This window comes from Pseudonaja textilis, chromosome 1, assembly GCF_049901715.1.
Source record: "Pseudonaja textilis isolate UNSWEBS1 chromosome 1, rPseTex1.2, whole genome shotgun sequence".
Taxonomy (NCBI): Eukaryota; Metazoa; Chordata; class Lepidosauria; order Squamata; family Elapidae; genus Pseudonaja; species Pseudonaja textilis.
Genome location: NC_141990.1, coordinates 11,660,825 through 11,683,750, shown reverse-complemented (window position 1 = coordinate 11,683,750; position 22,926 = coordinate 11,660,825). Strand labels below are relative to the sequence as shown.

At 42.1% G+C, this 22,926-nt stretch overlaps 2 protein-coding genes across 2 annotated transcripts in view; both read left to right on the top strand.

The window, feature by feature from the left end:
- The window catches only part of CCDC92B (coiled-coil domain containing 92B), a 358,816-nt gene that overhangs the window by 49,061 nt on the left and 286,829 nt on the right, over positions 1-22,926 (top strand). The gene's annotated exons all lie outside the window — the stretch shown is intronic.
- Positions 19,842-22,926, top strand: part of CLUH (CLUH binding protein of NUMT mRNA) — a 90,356-nt gene continuing 87,271 nt past the window's right edge. Inside the window, exon 1 of the mRNA XM_026710178.2 lies at positions 19,842-20,106. Coding sequence (XP_026565963.2) covers positions 20,010-20,106 — 97 coding nt within the window. The 5' untranslated portion in view covers positions 19,842-20,009. The remainder of the gene's footprint in view (positions 20,107-22,926) is intronic.

Genomic DNA, 22,926 nt, shown 5'->3' with positions numbered 1-22,926 from the left:
TCATTATTTTATAGTGCCCTTGTAACTTCAAATGGTCACTAAACAAATGGTTTGTAAGTCAAGGACTATTTTTAATATTTGTTGAATCACAAATCCTGATAGAAATGCAACTTCTGACAGCAAATTCAATCTGGTCATGCAAATACCTGGGTCTTGAATGGACATAATTGACACCAATGTAAAATGGACCCAATTAAGCAAATGCCCCTATCTAGAAAAATATAAAATGTTAGAACAGTGTAGCTGAGTTTTTATTCTGACATATTAGATGTGGACAAAACAGGATTATTTTTCTGCACTCACCTGAGCGCACAGCCATAAATCACAACCACCCCCAGTTTCCAGTTTTAAAGCAAATTAAAAATAAATAGTTTACAGTGACTCGTCAGGCAAATTTGCTGTTTGATTGGGAGTTTATGCACCAGAGACAAATTCCTTGTGTGTCCAATCACACTTGACCAATAAAGAAATTATTCTATTCTATTCTATTCTATTCTATTCTATTCTATTCTATTCTATTCTATCAACCTGGGAAAAATACCAGAAGCTTAGCAGAGACAATACCACTACAGAAGACAGCAGGGCCATGTCTTCTGCTTGGAAGCCACCTTCCAAGTGCTTCTCCTTGAAGCAAATGTCATCATAATTCTACTTTGATTCTGTTTTCCTTCTACCAGTGTTGGGATTCAAAACTTCTTTTTACTATTGGTTCTGTGGGCGTGGCTTGATGGGCGTGGCTTGGTAGGCGTGGCAGGGGAAGGATACTGTAAAATCGCCATTCCCTCCCCACCCCACTAACCTGCTTTCCAGCTCCATTCTCCTGTGCAGGGCAACAAAAGAAAACCCAGCCAATCAGCTGAGTTTTGGGAGGCAGAGAATAGATGGGAGCAGGGCCAGTCAGAGGTGTATTTGCCGGTTCTTCAAACTACTCAAAATTTCTGCTACCAGTTCTCCAGAACTGGTCAGAACCTGTTGAATACAACCTCTGCCTTCTCCTCTTTAAATCATCACATCACAGACAGTTAAAATATCCCACTTCTTTCTAGTTTATCTGCTTGTTTGGGGTCATGTATGTACACAAGATGCGAAATCACGACTGCCAGTTGTTTAGCTGGGGTTGGTCTTCATACACTTCGAATTCTTCCCAAGAACTAAGAATCTCATACAGGTAGTCCTTGACTTACGACCACAACTGAACCCCAATTTTTTGTCGCTAAGTGAAACATTTGCTAATTTTGCCACATTTTATGACCTTTTCTGCCACAGTTGTTAAGTGAATTGCTGCAGTTGTTAAGTTAGTCACACAGTTGTCAAGTGAATCTGGCTTCCCCATTGACTTTGCTTGTCAGAAGGTCACATGACGTGATCACATGGACACTGCAGCTGTCATATATATGATGAGTCAGTTGCCAAGCCTCCGAATTTTGTTCATATAACGACAGGGTTACTGAAATGGTCGTAAGTGTGAAAAATGATCATAAGTCTCTTTTTCAGTGCCATTGTAACTTTGAATGAACTGTTGTAAGTAAAGGACTATCTGTAATAGATCGTATAGTTATGTACATGGATCAAAACAGCATGGCCTTTTTTAGTTAATAGAAGGAAATTTTATTTTATTTATTTATCAAACGTTTATCAAGCACACAGATTTTCTAAGCACCATCCAAGATTTTTTGGCCGTGGCCCCAGTGTACCAAATAACCACTGGGACCACCATAACCAGTTTCTGTCATAATGTATAGTAAAATATATTATTATTATGGCTCAACACACAGTCAACCAGATCTTTAGACTGGATTTGGCACTTTTATCTACCTATCAAGACCTTCCTAAGAACCTGAACGAGGCAGACGAGTTCTTCTTATTTCCAATTTCACCAGTCGTGGGTCACAGTCAATATTGGCTAATTTTCTGCTTCAGGATTCAAACTCACCCTGAGACTTGGGAATCATAAAAGTCACATCTAGTAACAATACTGTTGTTGTTTACATGTGGGCCATTTTAAGATGTTCCAGATTTAGGCAAGTCAATATCTTTCTACATCCTTCTGTTATTGCACCTAACACTGATCATAATAATAATAATACCTCCAAAATGAAAATAAATTTCTCAAGCTTGTCAAAGGCTTCCTATACCTCATTTGCCTTTTAATAATGTATTGGAGGAACTGCAAAAACCCATGTTGCTAAATGTGGGCATATTCCTTTCCCATTTTGATATTGCAGACCGGGGAAGGGTACGCTTCAGGAGAAGCACTGGAAAGATGTTGGAAATGCATATGGCTCACAGCCCTGGATTCCCTCCACTGGCTTTTAACCATTGGTCAAGAAAAGAAATACTATGGAAGTCTTGAATTATTGCATAACAATAATACTATTAGGCAATAGAGATTTTCTTACGCGCCTGCCTATACATTTGCTTGCTATCCAATTCCTTAAACACCCCGTAAGCAGAGGTCTTGACACAATCCCAAAGCCCCCATAGTTCAAAGTGTGGCTGACACTTTGACGGGGAGGGGGCGGGGTTGGTACGCATGCCCAGTGATGGTTTTTCCAATTGCATGGCCACAGCCGAGCTCAGAATGGCACCGCTTTGGCCCGCATGACGCTCCATGTTAAAACCAGCAACCAGAGACCATGCAAGATGTCTTGGTTCATTCCAGAGCAGTGAGTTTAAATGAAATGTGTTTCAAGCAATGCAGTTTTTATTGAGATATATATATATATTTGTTTTCTTAAGTTTTCACGGATACTTACATGTATGGTATGCAGCTTTGTTCGGGTATTTTCCCACATCATTATAGTTGTGCTTTTAAAGTTGTAGCAATGTTTCCGCAGAATATCATTTGCCATCATCAGGCTTCTGTATTGTGTATTCTGTATCACAGGCAGACACAGTACAGAAGCCTGATGATGGCAGATGAGATTCTGCCAAAAGCTGCTACAACTTTAAAAGCACAACTAATGACGTGGGAAAATACCTGAACAAAAATACTGATATATATATATAACAAAAACAAATATATATATATAATATATATATATATATATATATATATATATATATATATATATTTCTCAAAATTCAATACATGCTTACTGTTTCCACATTTTTAATTCAAGAGGTCCCTGCATCTGAAGGAATAACACATAAACACACCTGATGAAATGCAGAATATCTCATAGCTGTGGATGGGTGTCATATGGACTTATTTGTGTATTCCACAGTGCGTACAAGATATTTTTACAATGATTTTTTCCCACCACTTTCTGTCATAAGTTCCCTATGAAATAAGTATAAATAGATGGTAGAATATATGTAATTATTTACATAGACGTGTCTGTGTGTGTGTGTGTGCACAAAACACGACATACACATGCATATCCTTATTCTGTATTTACATTTATCAGGGAACATACCAAATGAAATCAGTCATGATTTGTATAAAAAAAAAGACCAATGTTTCTGTGTGAAATTATCTTGTATCTTCTGGAAGACAGAAGCGAAGCAGAGCAATAACTTGTTGTTGAACCAAAATGTCATGTTTGATTTGCACATATCAGCTGGATCTGGGCTGTAGCTTCACCTTACAAGGACATTGGCTTCCCACCTTGTGTCTTTTGTCTCTGCCCTAAAATTGTACCACCGGCGCTGTACAGGTAACCCTCAACTAATGACCACAATTAGGACCGGAAATTTCTGTTACGAAGCAAGGCAGTCACTCAATCCAATTTTATGACCTTTCATTGCCACGGTTGTTAAGCAAATCACTACTGTTTTTAAGTGAATCATGCAGTCATTAAGCACATCCGGCTTCCCCCATCGACTTTGCTTGTCAAAGAAGACAGCTGGGAAGGCCATAAACAGCCATCACGTGACCCCAGAATACTGCAACCATCATAAATGCATGCCAGTTGCCATTTTGAATTTTGATCATGTGACTGCAGGGACTCTGTGATGGCTGTGAGATTGAAGACACTTTTTTCCCAATGCTGTTGTAACTTTGAACGGTCACTAAATGAATGGTCATAAATCGAGGGCTACCTGTATTTGTTCTTCATATTAGTTGCAAGTTTCCACTCCTGAAAATGCTTTGTTTTCTTCTTCCATCATATCTGTGTCAAGCATTTAACGTCTTTTAAGAATTGTTCCACCTAAAAGAGAAATTAGGGAAGGGTTATGTCCAGGCCCTGGGAGAATCCTTTCTTTGTGTCTGTGTAACATAACCAATGATGTACAACAGGAGGACACAAATTGAAATCCACAAGGCTCTGGACATGACCCTTTAGTGCAGCTGCTGGAAATCTTCAAAAGTTCCTACACATTTTCAATCTTTCATGTGTAGGAAGTGAGAAATTTCAAAAGACCAAATTCCTCTCTGGAGCATTATCATACTCACTATACTTAATTTCAATTAAATTTTATGTGTAAATGAACTAAAAAGACAATGTTGTTTTTATTCCGGCTCTTGTTCGCTACTTTCTGCTGTAATTCCTCATCTTACCTCTACGTAGAAATCGCTTTCATCTAATATGTCTCTTCCCAAAGGAAAAAGACTGGGTAAACGGGCAAAATCAAGATCTTGTCCTGGCTTGAGGATAGGGAATGTTCTCCTTGTTGGAGGATGACAGTATCAAACAGGACAGGATGTGTATTCCAACAGGTTTCCGCATTGTGGAGTCCTTCCTGGAATGGGAAAGTTCTCCTTAGCTTCATCTATGCAATCCACCTTCCTTTTCATAAACTCAGACAGAAAAAGATAGAGGCTCTATCACTTCCTCATTTCATGAGCTTTTGTGAGTCTTCCACAACCACTCATCTTGGAAGGAGGAGAGGGAGGAAATTCCCTGTTTTTACACGAGGGACATCTTGTATTGTGCTTTTGTTCTGTTGGAATTCATCAGGACTCCTCTGGGTGGGGGAAATAGGCAAAATATGCTTAGGGCCATATGAAAAAAAATCAGCCTCATTGGTGCTAAAACTTACAATCCTCTTGGGTCTTATGACAGCAGCAGTCTCCAAACTTTCTCATTTCGGCGGGCGGGGGGGAAGTGGGGATAATTTCATGGACAGTGCTTTCACAAATGCAGCTTTGCGTGCACACACACACACACACACACACACACACACACACACGACCGTCACTTCAGTGGTCCGGTTCCGAACAGGCTGCGCCCTGTCACTGGGCTGTGGACAGGAGGTTGGGGACACCTGATCTATGGGATCTAGCTTTTTGATGGATCCAGGTAGGGATCAACAGACAGGGATCAGACAAGATGCCTGAGAATGCTGTAGGTAGCCAATAAAGCAAACAATCAAAACAGAGTTCTCACTGGAGGCACAAATGACCAGATTCAAATGTGTAGCTTGTACACATTATGCAAAGACTTAGGAATGTAGGAATATCCTTTATTGGCCAAGTGTGATCGGACACACAAGGAATTTGTCTCCAGTGTATGAACTCTCAGTATACTAACTAGAGACCATTTCACCGAGGCTACCATTGGTGGCGCCATCTTGAGACGCCATCTTAGCTCTCTAGGGAAAACTCTAATGCTGGAAAAAATGGAAGGAAAGAGCAGAAGAAGAGGACAATTAGTTGCAAGGTAGATGGACTCAATTACAGTGCTGACCGGTGCACCATTGGAAGACTTGAAAGAGAAAATCTGTGTGGTTACTAAGAGTCAACACTGACTTGATGCACATAACCAATGTTTTGTTGGCAGAAAATCCAGGATTTGATGGCATCATTAATTCAACAGTGATACAGGTTTGATTGATCTGAATGTCCCAGAGGTGCTTTGGATAGTTCATTGTCAGAACTGAAGAAGCTTCTTGGATAAGAAATGAAATGTTTTTAAGGAAAACGAAGTCCAGTTGCCTTTTGAAAAAGCATCTTTGGGACAACCATGACCTGGATGACTGAGAATCTCCCCAGACATTGAATTGGATGGACACAATCTGATTCAGCATAGGGAATTTTCTAGAGCTACATTTCCAACTTTTGATTGATGTGGCCCAAGGCTTCATCATCACAAACCTTGAGGGACACCACATCGATGGTTAACAATGAAACCCTTATATACACCATACCATATATGATTTCTCCCCACCGATAGCACCCAAGAATTCAGGAAAGAACCGCAGAACCTGTCCAAGTTTCAAGTAAGAAGTATGATGCTTGGTCAGATTTGGGCCATTTAGATATCCTTTTAATTTTGATTTTTGCACCAAAAAACACCTTCGGGTTTAAGGTTTACTAAAAATGTGAGTCATTGTTCTAAGACAGTGTTTCTCCCCCTGAGCAACTTTAATATGGGTGGACTTCCATTCCCAGAATTCCCCAGCCACCTTTCTGAACTGCAGAAGCATCTTGGATAAAAAACGAAACGTCTTCAAGGAAAATGAAGTCAGGTTGCCTTTGGATAAAGCATATTTGAGACATGGGCCTTTAATGCTTCCAAACCCATAAAACTATCAAAAGTTCAAAGCCAAATGTCAAAGGATAGCAATACGTTCTTATCCATCTACCCATCCACCCTGGTCCCATTTTCAGTAGGCAGATAAAACAAGCCTCAACACTTAAAAAGAAATGGAAAACAAAAGTGTCCCCCAAAATGGGAGGGGGGACCAGAGCATGGAAACCACCCTGACACTTCTGGTGACATCGTTAAGTCATGTCTACACTCACAGTAGCTCCCTGTAAGCAAAATAAATTCATCACAACAATTACCATAATGAGGCATAATCCAGTATTTCTCAACTTCAGCAACTTTAAAGACGTGTGGATCTCAATTCTCAATATTCTCCAGCCAGGATGCTGGCTGGAGAATCCCGAGAGTTGAAATCCGCAGATTTTCAAGGTGCTGAGGTTGAGAATCCCTGATATAAACAATCAGATGCTCAAACTTTGCCTGCAAGATGCCACCAACTGGATTTTGCTTACTACATACCATACCGTGTAGAGCAGTGTTTCTCAACCTTGGTCACTTTAAAATAGATGGACTTCAATTCCCAGAATTCCATAGCCACCCTGGCTGTAGAATTCTGGGAGTTAAAGTCAACTCATCTTAAAGTGCCCAAGGTTGAGAAACATTGGCTTAGAGCAAGGGGGTCCAACCTTGGCAATTTTAAGACTGGTGGAATTCTCGGAGTTGCAGTCCACAAGTCTTAAAGTTACCAAGATTGGAGACTCCTGGCTTAGAGCACTAGAAGATGGAGATATCACTGGATGAGGCAGATCCATAATTCCCTCCATGCAACGCCTCGCCTAGAATGTCTCATGCACAGGAATTACATTAGGAAGACAAAGCTACCTGCAGCGCACTACATCTGGCACACAATTCCTCCCTTGCTAATTGCATGGATATACTTCGTTGACAACCAATGAAGAGGCTTTTCACATACATTTAGAACTGCCCTTGACAGCAATTAAGTAATTTTTAACGAGCTTCCCTCCCCGTTTCAATAATAACCCTCACCACCCCCAGGGAAACTCTGGTGCATTCACCAAATTTGCGGCTCAGCATTTTTATTTATTTATTTTACTGGCATTTATTTTGCATTTCAAACAGGTGAAATTAACACCCATTTGGAGAATGTGGCTAGCTCAGTTCCCTTTAGCAGCTGCCTGGTCTCCAAACATGCTGGATTACTGCACCAGATCTGCAAGCTGGGGTAAGCCTAGATTACAATAAACACGATAGCCAACCTTATTCCATTCTTTCAGCAGTGAATTTATTGGCCCCAAGTTTGAACAGGATTGTCATTTCAGAAGACGTTTTGCTGAGTCACTTCTTCTGAGAACAGGCCAGATTTGCAGGACAGCCCTTGCCAAGAAAGGCAGGCGAGGGGGATATACACACACCTTTATTACTGTACGCTACAAGTTCAGGCTGGTTCCTTGTGTCAGCAAGTGATAGCAAATGAATTGTAGTTGTAATGGGGAAGAAGAGACTTGTAAAAAGAACAGAACAAAGGCTTTGTGGAGGCTTTTCAAAAGAGACTTGCTGTCTACCTTTCTAACTGGATGCAGAGATATACAGGTAATCTTTGACTGACGTCGTCAGTTGAGACCAGAATTTCCATTGCTAAGCAAGGCAGTTGTTATGTGAGTCACACCCAATTTTACGAACTCTTCTTGCCAGGGTTGTTAAGCAAATCATTAAATTTTTTACTGAGTCACCTTGTCCTTAAGCAAATCCAGCTTCACCCATTGACTGTTTGTCTGAAGCCAGGTGGGAAGGCTGTATATGCACAACAGAACAAAGTACAACAAAGAATGTTCTTTCTGCGCCAACTCAGAAAGCTCAAACTACCCAAGGAGCTGCTGATGCAGTTCTACAGAGGAATTATTGAGTCTATCATCTGCACCTCTATAACTGTCTGGTTTGGTTCTTCAACCCAACAGGACAGACACAGACTTTAGAGGATAATTAGGACTGCAGAAAAAACAATTACTACCCACCTGCCTTCAATCGAGGACCTGTATACTGCAGAGTCAAAAAGAGGGCTGTGAAAATACTGTATTTACAGACCCCTCACATCCCGGACATAAACTCTTTCAACTCCTATCCTCAAAACGATGCTATAGAGCACTACACACCAGAACAACTAGACACAAGAACATTTTTTTCTTGAATGCCATCACTCTGCTAAACAAATAATTCCCTCAACACTGTCCAACTATTTACTAAATCTGCATTTCTATTATTATTAATTTTCTCATTGTTCCTATCACCCATCGCCTCCCACTTGTGACTGTATGACTGTAACTTTGTTGCTTGTATCCTTACGATTTTGTATTGACTATTTCCTAGTATGATTTGATTGCTTATTGTACCCTATGACTACTATTTAAGTGTTGTACCTTACGATTCTTGATTCTTGATTCTTGATGAATGTATCTTTTCTTTTATGTACACTGAGACCATTTGCACCAAGACGACGAATTCCTTGTGTGTCCAATCACACTTGGCCAATAAAGAATAAAGAATTCATGGCAACCCTGGGACGCTTCAATTGTTGTGAATACATGTTGGTTTCCAAACATCCAGTTTTGATCACTTGACTGTGGAGATGCTGCAACAGTCACGAGGACCGGTTGAAAGCCACTATTTTCAGTGGCATTGTAATTTCAAATCGTTACTAAATGAATGATTGTAAAGTCAAGGACTACTTGTACAGCAACTCAGAATATCTACAAACAAAAATGAAGAGATCCTTACAGATGAAATGTAATAAAAATATTAGAATGCACAGAACTGGATAGATTAACTCTCAAAATAAAGGAGAAGGAAGAAACAGAATATTTTTTAACAGGGGATTTGTTTTATCAGTGGTTAATTGACAGAAACAGAATTTAGAAACTCAAAAGTTTAAGAGAATGATTAACTATACAATGAAGGTATATTAATATGGATAAGCAAATATTATGTGATTATTATCGATTCTATGAATATTATTATTATTATTTTCCAAAACTAACTGTACCCAGACAACAACACACACACACACACACGCACAAACACACTCCCATTTTTTACATTCACTCACATGGTTCTGACCGCCAATTTGACTTTTTGGGAGGGCGCTACAGACACCCTTGCTGTTACTAAGTCAGTGGGAGCCAATTTGGTCTAGCGGTTAAGGCACCAAGCTAGAATCCAGGTGACTGTGACTGTGTCCAGCCTTAGGCATGAAAGCCAGCTGGGTAACTTTGGGCCAATCACCAGGCGATTATGAGTTCTAGTCCAGCCTTAGGCATGAAAGCTGGCTGAGTAATTTTGGGCCAATCAGCAGGAGATGATGAGATTTAGGCCTGCCTTAGGCATGAAAGAGGGCTTGATGACTTTGGGCCAATCACTAGGAGACTGGGAGTTCTAGTCCCACTTTAGGCATAAAAGCCAGGTGAGTGACTTGGGGCAAGTCACCCTGTCTTAGCCCAACCTACCTCACAGGGTTGTTGTTGCAGGGAAAATAGGAGGAAGGAGGAATATTAGATATGTTCGCCAACTGGAGTTATTTATAAAAATAATAAAGGCAGGATGAAAATAAATAAATAAAAATAAACTGAATGGGGAGCTTTCTCATGGGTAATAGAGATGAGGGGAAAGCCTCGTCCTCTGTTTTACTTCCTGCAACGACAATGAAACCTGGAAAGACAATGCCTATTGTAATTAGAAAATTATGCACCATGTGCAAATGTTTATTTTGTCTCCTGGATCAGCTAATCAGTTTTGTTGGCTAGTGCCCAAATTCTAACATTATGAGAAACAAAAGAGGGAAGGGTGTTTTCCTTGGCTCAATTTTAACTAAACCAGTGCCCTTCAGATGTGTTTATTTATTTATTACATTTTTTAAAATCCCACCTTAATCGCTTTATAAATAACTCAAGATGGCAAACATACATAATACACGGAACGTGTATTCTGATTTTCAGCACAACAACCCTGTGAGGTGAGTTACATCCAGAATTGTAAATAAGTAGGAATTCTGGGAGTGGTAGTCCCAATATAGGCAGAAAGTTTTGCTCTAGCCATCAATCATCTGATCTATTTCCAGCATAAAGATGTTTTAGTTTTTGGCTGCGCAAAACTGAGCTGCAGATTGGTCACTGAATTCTGAGATCATGCCAAAGAACCCCGATGACAAAGACAAAAAGAAGGACAAATAGCAGATAGCCCATCCAAGCTCAATGCTTTTCCTAAATCAACAGTCAGTATGATTTACTGTGGTACCTTGCCCAGTTGTACATCCAGACAAACCACGGTCTTCTGGAATGGCCCTGTGGCTATAAGTCAACCAATGGATTTAGGAGAACTTGGCTGTGGTCCTCCACACCTCTTAGAGCGGTGCATCCTCAACCTTGGCAATTATAAGATGTATGGACTTCAGCTCCCAGAATTCCCCCTGTGGCTGAGGAATTCTGGGAGTGGAAGTCCATACATCTGAAAGTTGCCAAAATTGAGAGAGAATTCTCGAAGAGAGGGTATATTCCAGAATTCTCTGAAGCAGTGTTTTTCAACCTAGGCCACTTTAAGACATTCATGCTGTCTGGGGAATTCTGGGAGTTCAAGTCCACATGTCTTGAAGTTATCTATGTGAGAAACACAACTTTAGGTGTGTTGCTGATGAGATCACCAACCTCACAAGTGAAGAGAAGCTGTCCTTGGCATCATGTTTCAATTTGCCCAAGCATTTCCGCCTACTCATCGCCATAAATCCCCTGAGTTTTGAGAAGTATGCCTCCTAATGCAGCTAAACTTTATCTGGATGCATTTGTCAGATTAATTGCTTTCAGCAATATATGGAAGAACCTCTCTTTTGGGCATGTCTGTTCTTGTCAATCATTCACCCTGAGATGCCAATATTAAGTTTGATCTGCAGAGATCCCAGAAATGGAATAAGGGGAGAGAAAGTTTATTCCTTGAGAATCTATTCTCATTTTCATTGCGTCAAAACACCATCTTGAGGGAAACAAGATAAACTGCTGATTCACACAGCTCTTCTTTTGTGTGCTACCGGATTTCGCAAAACCATCTCATCAGGACTACACAAAATACATTTAAATCACTTTAATTTTTGTCTTAAGAGAAATGTAAACTCTCACATAGGTCCCTCTTTAGACTAAATGTTAATTTACTTGCAAACAACTCCCCTTTAACGACTGTAATTCCTTAATTGGGGGTAGAGTCAGGGCGACTTGAGGTTATTTCACAAACCTTGCACTGAGTTGAATCAGTAGTTTATTTGTTTGTTTAATAAAATTCCCTTGTAGTGCTTATGCATTCCCTATTGTTCTGCCTCATTACACACTGGGCCTCTGCCCTCAACATCTGTCTTGAGGGCACCATAACATCAAAACTGTAGCTAAAATTCAGCACACAGGAAATACCTCTGTGTTTTCTTGCTGTTTTAATTAAGATGAACAAAAGCCAAACAAGTCAGCATTGGAATTTCACATCAATATGGAGGAAGGACCAGCCAATTCTACCACACCTGAAGGTAGCAAGCGAAACTGGGTGTGTAAGAAACCTTCCAACAATAGGGCAATTGCTGGGGTGGAACACCTATCCTGAGAATGCAGAATTCAGAATAACAGAATTGGAAAGGACCTTGGAGGTCTTCTAGCCCAACCTCCACGCTCAGGCAGACGACTATACCATTCCAGACAAATGGTTGTCCAATCTCTTTTTTAAATCTCCAGTGATGGAGCACCCAGAAATTCTAGCTATCAGCCATTCCACTGATTAATTGTTCTCAATGTCACAAGATTTCTCCTTAGTTCTAGTTTGGATCTCTCTTTAATGATCTTCCATGTATTACTTCTTGTCCTGTTCTCAGGTGCTTTGGAGAATACGTTGACCCCCCTCTTCTCTCTGATATCCCCACAAATACTAGAAGACTGCTGTTATGTCACCCATAATCCTTCTCTCCGTTAGACAAGACATGCACAGTCCCTACAACCGTTCATAGTACACTTTAGCCTCCAGTCCCCTAATCTGTTGCTTTTTTCTGCTTTTTCCTAATGGTGAGATGCATTGTATCAGGGACATCCCCTCCTCTTCGTGTCAGAGAAATAACTTAAGGCACTTCCGAGTTGAAAAAATTAGCCAGTGAATATCACCATTTGCCCGGGGGATACCTATGGGATCTCCTTTCATATCCCTGGAAGGAGCTGGAGCAAATGATGGGAGCTCACCCTGAAATGCAGCTCTTAGGTTTCAAACATGGGCTTTGCTAACTTCCAACTCTGCATTTTTAATCACGTGAGCCATCAGGGGCATAATTTGTTGGGACAGCATTCTAAGCAAGTGCTTATTGGAAAAGATAGAAGCTACCAATAAAAGACTTTCAATCTACAGACATTCCGGTCCGATTCTTCTCATTTTGGACAAGCAATAGCATCCAAATTATCCTGAGGCATGATAGCACGCCATAGATAGGGTTGAATGTAGATCTCTCTGCAGTTTTTGTGTCTCTCATAGGTTCCAGTTATCTAGTGTAGCACTCAGTTTGAATGGGAAGGGCTGTCAAAGGACAAGCCTTTATTTAATGACATTGAGATGCCTGACAATAACCCATCAACTTTTAACAGTATCACAAGTACCATCAAACTGCAATTTTCTCCATACCAGAGCACACTATGTTTCTGTTCAAATGGTAATTATAAATCTGTATTTAAACTAGAGATGGTGTACCACTCATTGGGCCTACAGGTCAAGCCCATCTGGCTTGCAAAATCTTGAACTAAATCCTTCTCTTTATCAGGCCTTAAACTCAACCAGACTAGGAAACCAAAATCATGCAGTACATTTGTTATAAAGTTATGGTAACAGAATCTTGCCAGTCTGAATGTGCCCCCTTCTCACGATAAGGGAAGCTCTTGTCTGAGATGCTGGCTCAGATTCAGGTTCCTTATATCTGACCGCTGTCTTGGTAGTGATTTTTCCTCCTGTTCCTCAAGGTTCTTTCTTTTTCTCATTATATTCTTCCTCCCAATCCCTTCTCTACCCTTGGCCATAAATCACTCATGGCATTACCTCTCCATCTTTCCCCCAAGCAGAGTTCAAGATGCAACCCAAGAATCAGATGGGTAAGAGAAGAATTGGTATCTGCTAATTCCTCCAACAATTTTTAGACACACTTCTCATCTCCATACAAAAGACCTAGACAACATTAGCAACAGCTACCTGTGTCTCCTGGCAGGTAAATTGAAGGACAACAAGGGCAGGGATATCATTCCTAAAGGTCCTGATGTTTCCTGGCCCACATATATAAGCCTACACAATGCTTCTACTCATAATAAACCAATGCAAATACAACGCACATATATAAACATAGGCTACTTTCATGAGCTACTTCGTGGTGGACTAGATGACCTCTGAGGTCCCTTCCAGCACTATGATTCTGTGTCTATGTCTATAGGGGCATGGTGGCCCAGTGGTTAAGGCAGGGGCCTTCAAACTTGACAGCTTTAAGATTTGTGAACTTCAACTCCCAGAATTCCTCCTCCAGTCATGTTACTTCAGGAATTCCGGCAGTTGAAGTCTACAAATCTTAAACTTGCAAGTTTGAAGACCCTTGCGTTAAGGCATTGACTTGTCAACTGGAAGGTCGGTAGTTTGAGACCCAAGAACTGCATGATAGAGTGAGCTCCCATTACTTGCCCCAGCTCCTGCCTACCTAGAAGTACAAAAGCATGCAAATGCAAATAGATAAATAGATCCCACTTCGGTGGGAAGGTAACAATGATCTGTGCACTTCGGCATATGCAGGTAGTCATCTTCACTTGTTTGCACAGTCTGGTTTCTGGCATGCTAAGGCTCGGTGCCAGTCCATGGACCGGGGTTGGGGACCCCTGCCTTAGAGCAATGTTTCTCAATCTTGGGAATTTTAAGATGTGCGGACTTCAACTCCCAGAATTCCTCAGACAGCAAAGTTTAAAATTTCCAAGGTTCAGTCCTGCCTTAGGGGACTGAAAATCAAGCTTCTGTAACATTGGAAAGATATTTATTTACTTTGCCCAGCTAGGCTTCTCAGCTGTTTCAATTACCACTGACACTAAACGGTTTAGATGCCCAGGTCAGACTCAGCCAAAGAACAACCATCTAGAAACTATATACAGGTAGGCCTCAACTTACAACCAAAATTGAGCCCAACATTTCTGTCGCTAAGGGAGACAGTTGTTAAGTGAGCTTTACCCCACTTTACAACCTTTCCTGCTACCGTTAAGTGAATCCCTGCAGCTGTTAAGTTAGTCACACTGTTGTTTAGTGAATCTGGCTTCCTGCTTGTCTGAAGGCCTCAAAAAGGAGATCATGTAACCCTCAGGACACTGCAAACATTATAAATATGTGTCAATTGCATGCCAGTTGCCATATGACTGCAAGGACCCTGTGATGGACATGCTGTCACGGTTCCAGCAGTTACCCCCATCTAAATCATGAGTCTCGAGCCAAACTTCCAAAACTAAAAGAAGATTTATTAGGAGTAAACATGCCGGCACTGCCTGGGTGTAGCTGACTCTGAGACACATCATTCATAGTTACCTTTGACCCTGGTTTTCCCACACCCCCTGGGTGTATCATAATTCATGTTCTCCAATGGGACACATCCATAGCCAAGAGTCATCAAATACTCTCCAGTTAGAATTTTGCGCAGCAGCAGTTTTGGTCATCTAGTTACTATCTTTGAAAACATTTGTGGAATGCAGGCTGCCCACTGCTCCCCCCTCCCTTTCTGTTGGCAACTCTAAAAAGACCATAGAAATATTATATGAGTTGATCCATGATATGACTCAGTTGCTAAGCATCCAAATTTTGATCACATGACCCGGGGAATGCTGCAATGGTTGTAAGTGTGAAAAACAGTCATAAGTCACTTTTTTCAGGGTCGTTGTAACTTTGAAAGCACTTAGACATATATACAACCCCCCGCTCATTTAACCTGGCCCCCTCCCCCTCCCCTCCACCCCCCCCCCCCCCCCCCCCCCCCCCCCCCCCCCCCCCCCCCCCCCCCCCAGTGCTTTACAGCCCTCTCTAAGCCATTTAGTGTCAGCATATAGCCCCCCAACAAACTGGGTCATTTCACTGACCTTGGAAGGATGGAAGGCTGAATCAACCTTGAGCCAGTGAGAATCAAACTGCTGGCAGTTGGCAGAATTAGCCTGCAATACTGCATTCTAACCACTGCACCACCACAGCTCTTAATATAAGTCGAAGTCTACCTGTCGTCATGCTGGCCACATGACCAGACAAACGTCTTCGGACAATACTGGCTCCTTCAGCTAAGAAACAGATGTGAGCATGGTCCTCTAGAGTCAGATATGACCGGGCAGGTGAATCCTTTGCCTTTACCATGTCTGTGTCCATTATGTCTTCTTTTAGGACTCAACTCCCTGAAATTCCAAAGCCCAATGGCTTTTCTGTGCTTTCCAAGGCCACAGCATTACTATAGTACTCCCTTGTTAACACAGATTTTGTGCAATGTTCATGCAACCATGGGATTGTAGAAGTATAATTAGAAGGACTATTCTCAAGGGTGGGATTCAGCCGGTTCGGGCAAACCAGATGTTAAATTTACACCTGGTCCACCAAAACAGTAGTTGAACTGACCGGCTGGCCCTGCCCACCCCACCCCGCCCCTCCCTGGAGTCTCCACGTGGCCTGTTTTGGATGCAGGTAAGTGCAGGGTCCATGTAGAGGCTCTGGGAGGGCAAAAAACAGAAGTTCTGGTAGGCCACGTCCACCATGGCCACGCCCACCCAGCAACCGGGCAGAGAATCGGTTGTTGGGATTTTTGAATCCTGGTCTATTCCTGTAATGTTTTCAGAAGGTTGTCCTATGCAGCGCTGGTTCTACTAGATACTGACTGCTGGGTTCAAGAATCTTTGCTTTGAATGATTCCTCTCTCCCTGCCCAAAGATCAAAAGACAAGCTTACTGACTAATCTCCCTATTTAATTGATAAGCAATCACATGACGGGAGAGGAGGCATTGAAAACATTGCAAATCAAATGGATCTGGTTAGTAGGACTAAATACTCTGTAAACAAAGATCAGCTGGGCTTTGAACTGGGTTGCATTGCTACTTTTGATGGAGGGATCAACTTACTCTTCTTTGAGGTTCCCAAATGACATGAAAAGGGAGAGGGAAGTTGATGGATTTTGCTGAAATGTCTAAATCGACTTCTAGAATTAGAGATGTTTATCCATATTTATTAGTGACTAAAAACTCTTATGGACTTTTTTGGCGTAAAAATGGGGGGAAATGAACGTGATTTATGATTTCAGGGATAGATTATAAAAGTAATATGATATCATTTTAGAGAAGTTAAACTACTGCATTTGATGTTATAACTGCTATGAATAATATTGGAATACTACTTCTTTAGAACATCTTTATTTCTTTCCCCCTTTTTTAACTTTTTTCCTTTTTTTACACTTTTAGAGCTTTCTTTAATTTCTCTCTTTTCTTTCTTTCTTACTTTATATTAGTTTGTATTTATATTTTCATTCTTGTTTAACAATTTTAGTAAAAATTACCAAAATATTTTTCTTTCTCAGTCATACAAGAAATATGAGAGAGGCAACGCAACATGGCAGATGGACACTTCCTCTCCATAATCCTCTTGTCTTCTGGAATGTTCTGCTTCTTCTCTATTATTCCTGATGGGGGAAAATAACTTTCTGTCAACCTATTTCATAGTTCTTGGGTTATTTGTTATTTATTCCCTTAGATAGCTTATGCAGGTAGCTCTTGACTTGCAACCATTCAGTTAGTACTTTTCAATAGCACTGAAAAAAAGTAACTAATGACCAGTTTGCACACTTACAACCATTGCAGTATCCACACGGTCGCATTATTCAAACTTTTGGCAACTCATATGTATTCATGACAGCTGTAGCATCTCAGGGTCGTGAGATCCCCAGTTGTGACCTTCCCAGCTGACTTTTTACAAGTAAAGTCAATAGAGGAAACTTGTTTTACTTAACAGCTGTGTGATTCACTTAACAAATGCAATGATTCACTTAACAACTATGGCGAAAAAAGTTGTAAAATTGTAAAACCAGGCCACAAATCATTTAACACAACCACCTTCTTTACCAACAAAATTCTGGTCCTAATTGTGGCCGTAAGTCAAGGGCTACCTCTAAATCCACGATGATCAACTGCCTCTTAGCTGGGGTTGGGATTAAAAACAACTCATTGTACAGTTTATGCCCATAGTGCAAGGAATGGCAGCACTTGATCTACCCAATGTTGTGGAACTTTATCAGCAATAGCTAGCATGATGTAGAGATGGTAGTCCAGCATCTGGAGCAGTGTTTCTCAAATTTGGCAACTTTTGCTAAAACTGCATCCAATTTTGGTCACAAAAAAAGATATTGAGACTTTGTGAAAAAGTGCAAAGGAGAGCAACTAAGACGATTAAAGGCCTGGGAAGTAAAACATAGGAAGAACGGTTGCAGGAATTAGGAATGGCTAGTCTAGAGAAAAGAAGGACTAGGGGCGACATGGTAACAGCATTCCAGTATTTGATGGGCTGCCATAAAGATTAACTTATTTTCCAAAGCACCAGAAGACAAGAAACAATGGATGGAAACTAAGCAAGGAGAGGAGCAACCCGGGACTAAGGAGAACTTTCCTCACCGTGAGGACAATTAACCAGTGGAACAGCTGGCCTTCAGAAGTTGTAGGTGCTTCATCACTGGAAGCTTTTAAGAAGAGATTGGACAACCATTTGTCTGAAATGGTATAGGCCAGGGTCTCCTGTTGGATTGGAAGACCTCTAAGATCCCTTCCAGCTCTATTCTGATTAAACTGAACTCTTATGACATGTGGATTTCAACTCCTCAGAACTCCCCAGTTAGTTGAAGTCTATGCCTTAAAGCTGTCAAATTTGAGAAACATTGATCTGGATGATCACACATTGCCTACCGCTGCTACTGTCAGAAAGAAAGCAAATTTGGCCGAACTGGTCGGGACTTGGATGGGGAACTCATTGGAAATCACAGAACTGTACACTAGGCTGAGAAATTGGAGGGGAAGACTCCGAAAGAAGGGTTGGAAGAAATATCCTTCTGGGTTCAGTTCCAAGTGCGGAAAAAGACACGGAGGCTGTTTGAAAAGATGGTTTAATGGTGGGCAGGACCACGTGGCTTGGAGCTTCAAAGTGAAAAGGATGATCACATGCTTCAAGGTGAAGGAAGAGATCAAGAAGAAGGAGGAGGGCTGAAAGTACCCAGTTTTATACCCTCCGTTGAGATTTGAATTTGAGCTTGTATTCTGATTGGTTGTCAGACTCCTAAGGGACCATGCAGGGGCAACTCTGTAGGCTGTCCTAGGTTCCAGGCTTGGTTGAGCCTTGCTGGTGATGATGTAATGAAAAGGGCTTTGGGCAATTGCTATAGCTTTACCTGGAGATCTTTGTTACATAAAATATTCTGGCCCAGGCCATTAACGGCCCACCCATTAACAAAGCTGGGGGTGAGCTTCTACTTCTGAGGTGAGTTTCTGCTTCTAAGTTTCTACTCTTTTTAGGGGAAATATTCTTTTTTAATATTTCCTAGGATATTTCAATTTTTCTAGGAGAGGGGTGGGTGTTAACCTCTTACAGAAGGAAACGACATACTGTGTTGCCAAGAAAATGATATAAATTTGTCCAGAGCTCCCATCTTTGTTTTTTATAAATGACTCGAGGCAGCCAACATATTTTCTCACAACAACCCTGTGAGGTGGGCTGGGCTGAGAGTAACTAGCCCTTAGTCACCCAAGCCCGTTTTTCATGCCAAAGGTGGAAGTAGAATTCCCAGGCTCCTTTTTTCTAATCGCTGCCAAACTGAAGGAGATTAAATGAATTTCTTGCCACAATTAAGTGAATCCCTGAAGCTGTAAAATTAGGAATACCGTCCATAAGTGAATCTGGCTTCCCCATGAAGTTTGTTTCTTAAAAGATCACAAAAAGTGATCCCATGATCCCGGACACCGCAACTGCTGCCAAGCATCTGAATCTTGATCCACGTGAGCACCGGCAAATGCAGCAGTAGTCGTTAAGTGTGCAAAACGGCCATAACTCACTTTTTTCAGTGTCTTGTAACTTCAAACGGTCATTACATGAATGGTCGTAACTTGAAAGCTACCTGTATCGCAGTTTCTCATTATCAAGAGGGGTGAACTTCAACTCCTAGCATTCTTGGGGATCCCTAGCCTGTACATCAGCTCTGCCCCTTTAAGGCGCTGCAAGGTTGGCCGCAAAACGCAAAGGATTTTTGCCCCCGGCCGGCCGCCGTCGGGCCCGATGGGCGAGGTTTCCGTGACAGGCGGGGTGAGAGGGCGGGGCCAGCGGCCGAGGGCGGTGTGTCAGGGGTCGGAGCGGCCGCCGAGGTGAAGTGCGGACCACGTGGGGCTGCGACGGGCTCGACTGGCCTTCCAGCGGCAGCGCAGCAGGGCCGGCGGCGAAGCGGGGCTAGCGGCAGCAGAGCGTGAGCGGCGGTGGCGGCCGGCCATGGTCATTAAGGCGGACGAGATGACTCCTGCGGGAGGAGCGGCGGCGGAACAGCCCAGCCAGAGCGCCGGCAAGGACCCGCCGAGGGAACCCGCAGGTGAGCGACAAGGCGGGCGGTGGAACCCGGGGTAGGAGGAGGAGGAGGATCCGGGTTGTCGATCCGAGGAGAGCCTCCTGCTGTCCCCTATCCCGTTTCACCTTCCCTACCTTCGATCGGAGCGATCCCTCGCTTTGCTCCTGCGCCCGATCCTCACCTCGTCCCCACTTGGCGACGTAGCTATCCTGGAATAACTCCCTTTCGTCTCCTCGGTGTAGTCTTGCGGGGGCTGCGGGGGTCTTTTCTGCCACCCACCCACCCTATACGGCCGATGCATTCCTAGGGAGTTTCTTACCAGGTGGGGGGAATCCTAGCTTGCCGTCTTTGAGAGGGTCTTCCAGAGAGGAAGCCGTTGGGTAGGATTTGAAACATGGAAGTGGGGGCGCGACGACTGTGGGAAGCAGGCAAACGGGCCTCTCGGCTCTCCCTTTCTCCTGCCTTGCATTTGGGAGGCAAGGTTTCCTGGAGATCAGCTTCGGGATCATCTCCTCCTCTTCTGGCTAACCGGGCCTATATTTCTTCCCGGGCTGTCTTTTAACCTTGCTCCGAAGGTTGCCCTTTTCTTCTGGTAGAAGAGAGCCTTTTACTTTTGTGGGTAGAAAGATTGCAGGGCTGAGACTTGGAGAGGCTGCAGTCTGCCCACCCTTGGGGTGTGCAGGGTTGGAAGAGAAGCGAGATCTACTCCTGAGTAAATTCCCTTGGTCTGTTTGGGGGAAATGAGAGTGGTGGTTGGTAAACCTTCAAGTCATGTTTATTGAGCTGTTCAATCCATATATATTTTGCAGGCTGCACGTGAAGCAATCGTAAGTACAGTAACTTTAACCTAAAAAAAAAAATTCAAGAGATTGCGCAAAGGGAAGAATAGTTTGCTCTTACTGGGCCAGCCTGACCACCCCCAATCCTCAATCCACATTAACCCAGACTTCTATGCAGCAGATTTACTAAGTTTTCCATTGTGGGTAACTTCACTCAGGTGTAAGCCTTAAAGAACATGCTCTCCGGGGTTTAACCCTTGGTGTAAGTTGGTTAGGGTGCAAGTGAAGGCTTAAGGGTATTTCTGATATATCTGCTTATCTCCATGGCCAGAGACTTTTGGAGTAGGGTGGCCATAACCAGTAATATTAATGATACCTGTGATTTATTTATTTTTTTGCAGGTAGGATAATGTTGCTTTGTTGTGTGTGCTTTCTCTGCGTTTCAAAGTGATAAATGAGCCTGCATGTTTTAAGAACTTAAGAGTGGATTAATTTGGGGGCCTGGAGCTCCCTGTGATCAATGCTTTTTATTCTCCCTTCATATATGGAGGAGAGTAAGGGAAGAAGTAGGGCTTACCTGAGCTGTACAACTCCTTTTACCTACATTACAAATAGTTTTTGTGTATTGCCCTTCTTGTGTGTGGGTTTATTCTTGCATGATTTTTTCTGGGGATGAACCCACTTTTTCTAGTTACTATCAAATAGTCATGTGGTGTGTATAACATATATGTACATATATGTATCCAGAACATAGGTACATATATGTATCCATGGTCTTGAAGGTAGTGACCTTTATCCTGCTTCCACTTCCCCCACTCTTCGCATGGCTTCCAGGAGGCCAGTTCTGTTCTGTAAATGTTGTGACCCCTATGTAACCTTCTGGATAAAGAGCTTTCCTAGGACTCTGGGCTTGCAAAGGCCTAGCCCTGCGGAAACGGCTAACCTGCATTTAATGTCCTCCAGATGCATCAGATCTCACAAACCCTTGACCGTGCTGGCGTGAGGGCTTATGGGAGTTGAAGTCCAAAACATAAAGGCCTCTTGGTTGCATGCTTCTAATCTTGGTGGTGGTTTTAATGCTACTCGTTGAAAGAATATACAATTTCTTCCACAAAGAAATGAAACGATTGAGGATTTTAGCTTTCCTTTCCTCATAAAGTGCTGGTTTGAATAATTTTTATGAATTTCTGTTCTTTGAATACCTCCAGACGCAATTTGAGTCTGCTTTTTCAGGACACAGGCTCCTTACTACAGAACTAGGCCTCTGTTATGTAGAGTTCTTCACCCACTGTACATAATTTGCAGGGGAATTCATGGTCTCCTATTCCCCAAAATGCTATATGTATGTATGTATGTATGTGTATGTGTGTGTGTGTATGTATGTATGTGTATGTATGTATGTGTGTATATATATATATATATATATATATATATATATATATATATATATATATACACATACATACATACATACATACAACACACACACACACACACACACACATACATATATACACAGATGAACACTATACAGAAGCCTGATGATGGCAGATGAGATTCTGCCGAAACGTTGCTACAACTTTAAAAGCACAACTACAATGACGTGGGAAAATACCCGAACAAAGCCAAATGCCATACACATGTATATATATAGATATAAGTAGCAAGCTGTTAGCAAGGTATCGTGGAGGTGCTAGGTGCTGCTTGATATTCCTTGTACTAGCCCTTCCCTACCTGGTGCTTTCCAAATGAGTTGTGCCTACAATTGTAGAATTCCTCACCAACTATAGGTAGTCTTCAACTTGATCACAATTGAGCACAAAATTTCAGTTGCTAAGCAAGGCAGTTTGTGAGTTGCACCCCAGTTTTTGATCTTTGTTCCAGGCATTAAGTGAATCATGTGGTCTTTAAGCAAGTTGGCTTCCCCCATTGATTTTGCTTGTTGGAAGTAGGCTTGGAAGGTGATCATGTGACCACGGGGAAGTAACTTTTTCCAGTGTTGTAACTTCAGTCGCTTAGCAAATGGTTGTAAGTCAAGGACTACCTGTATATAATCTAAATGCAT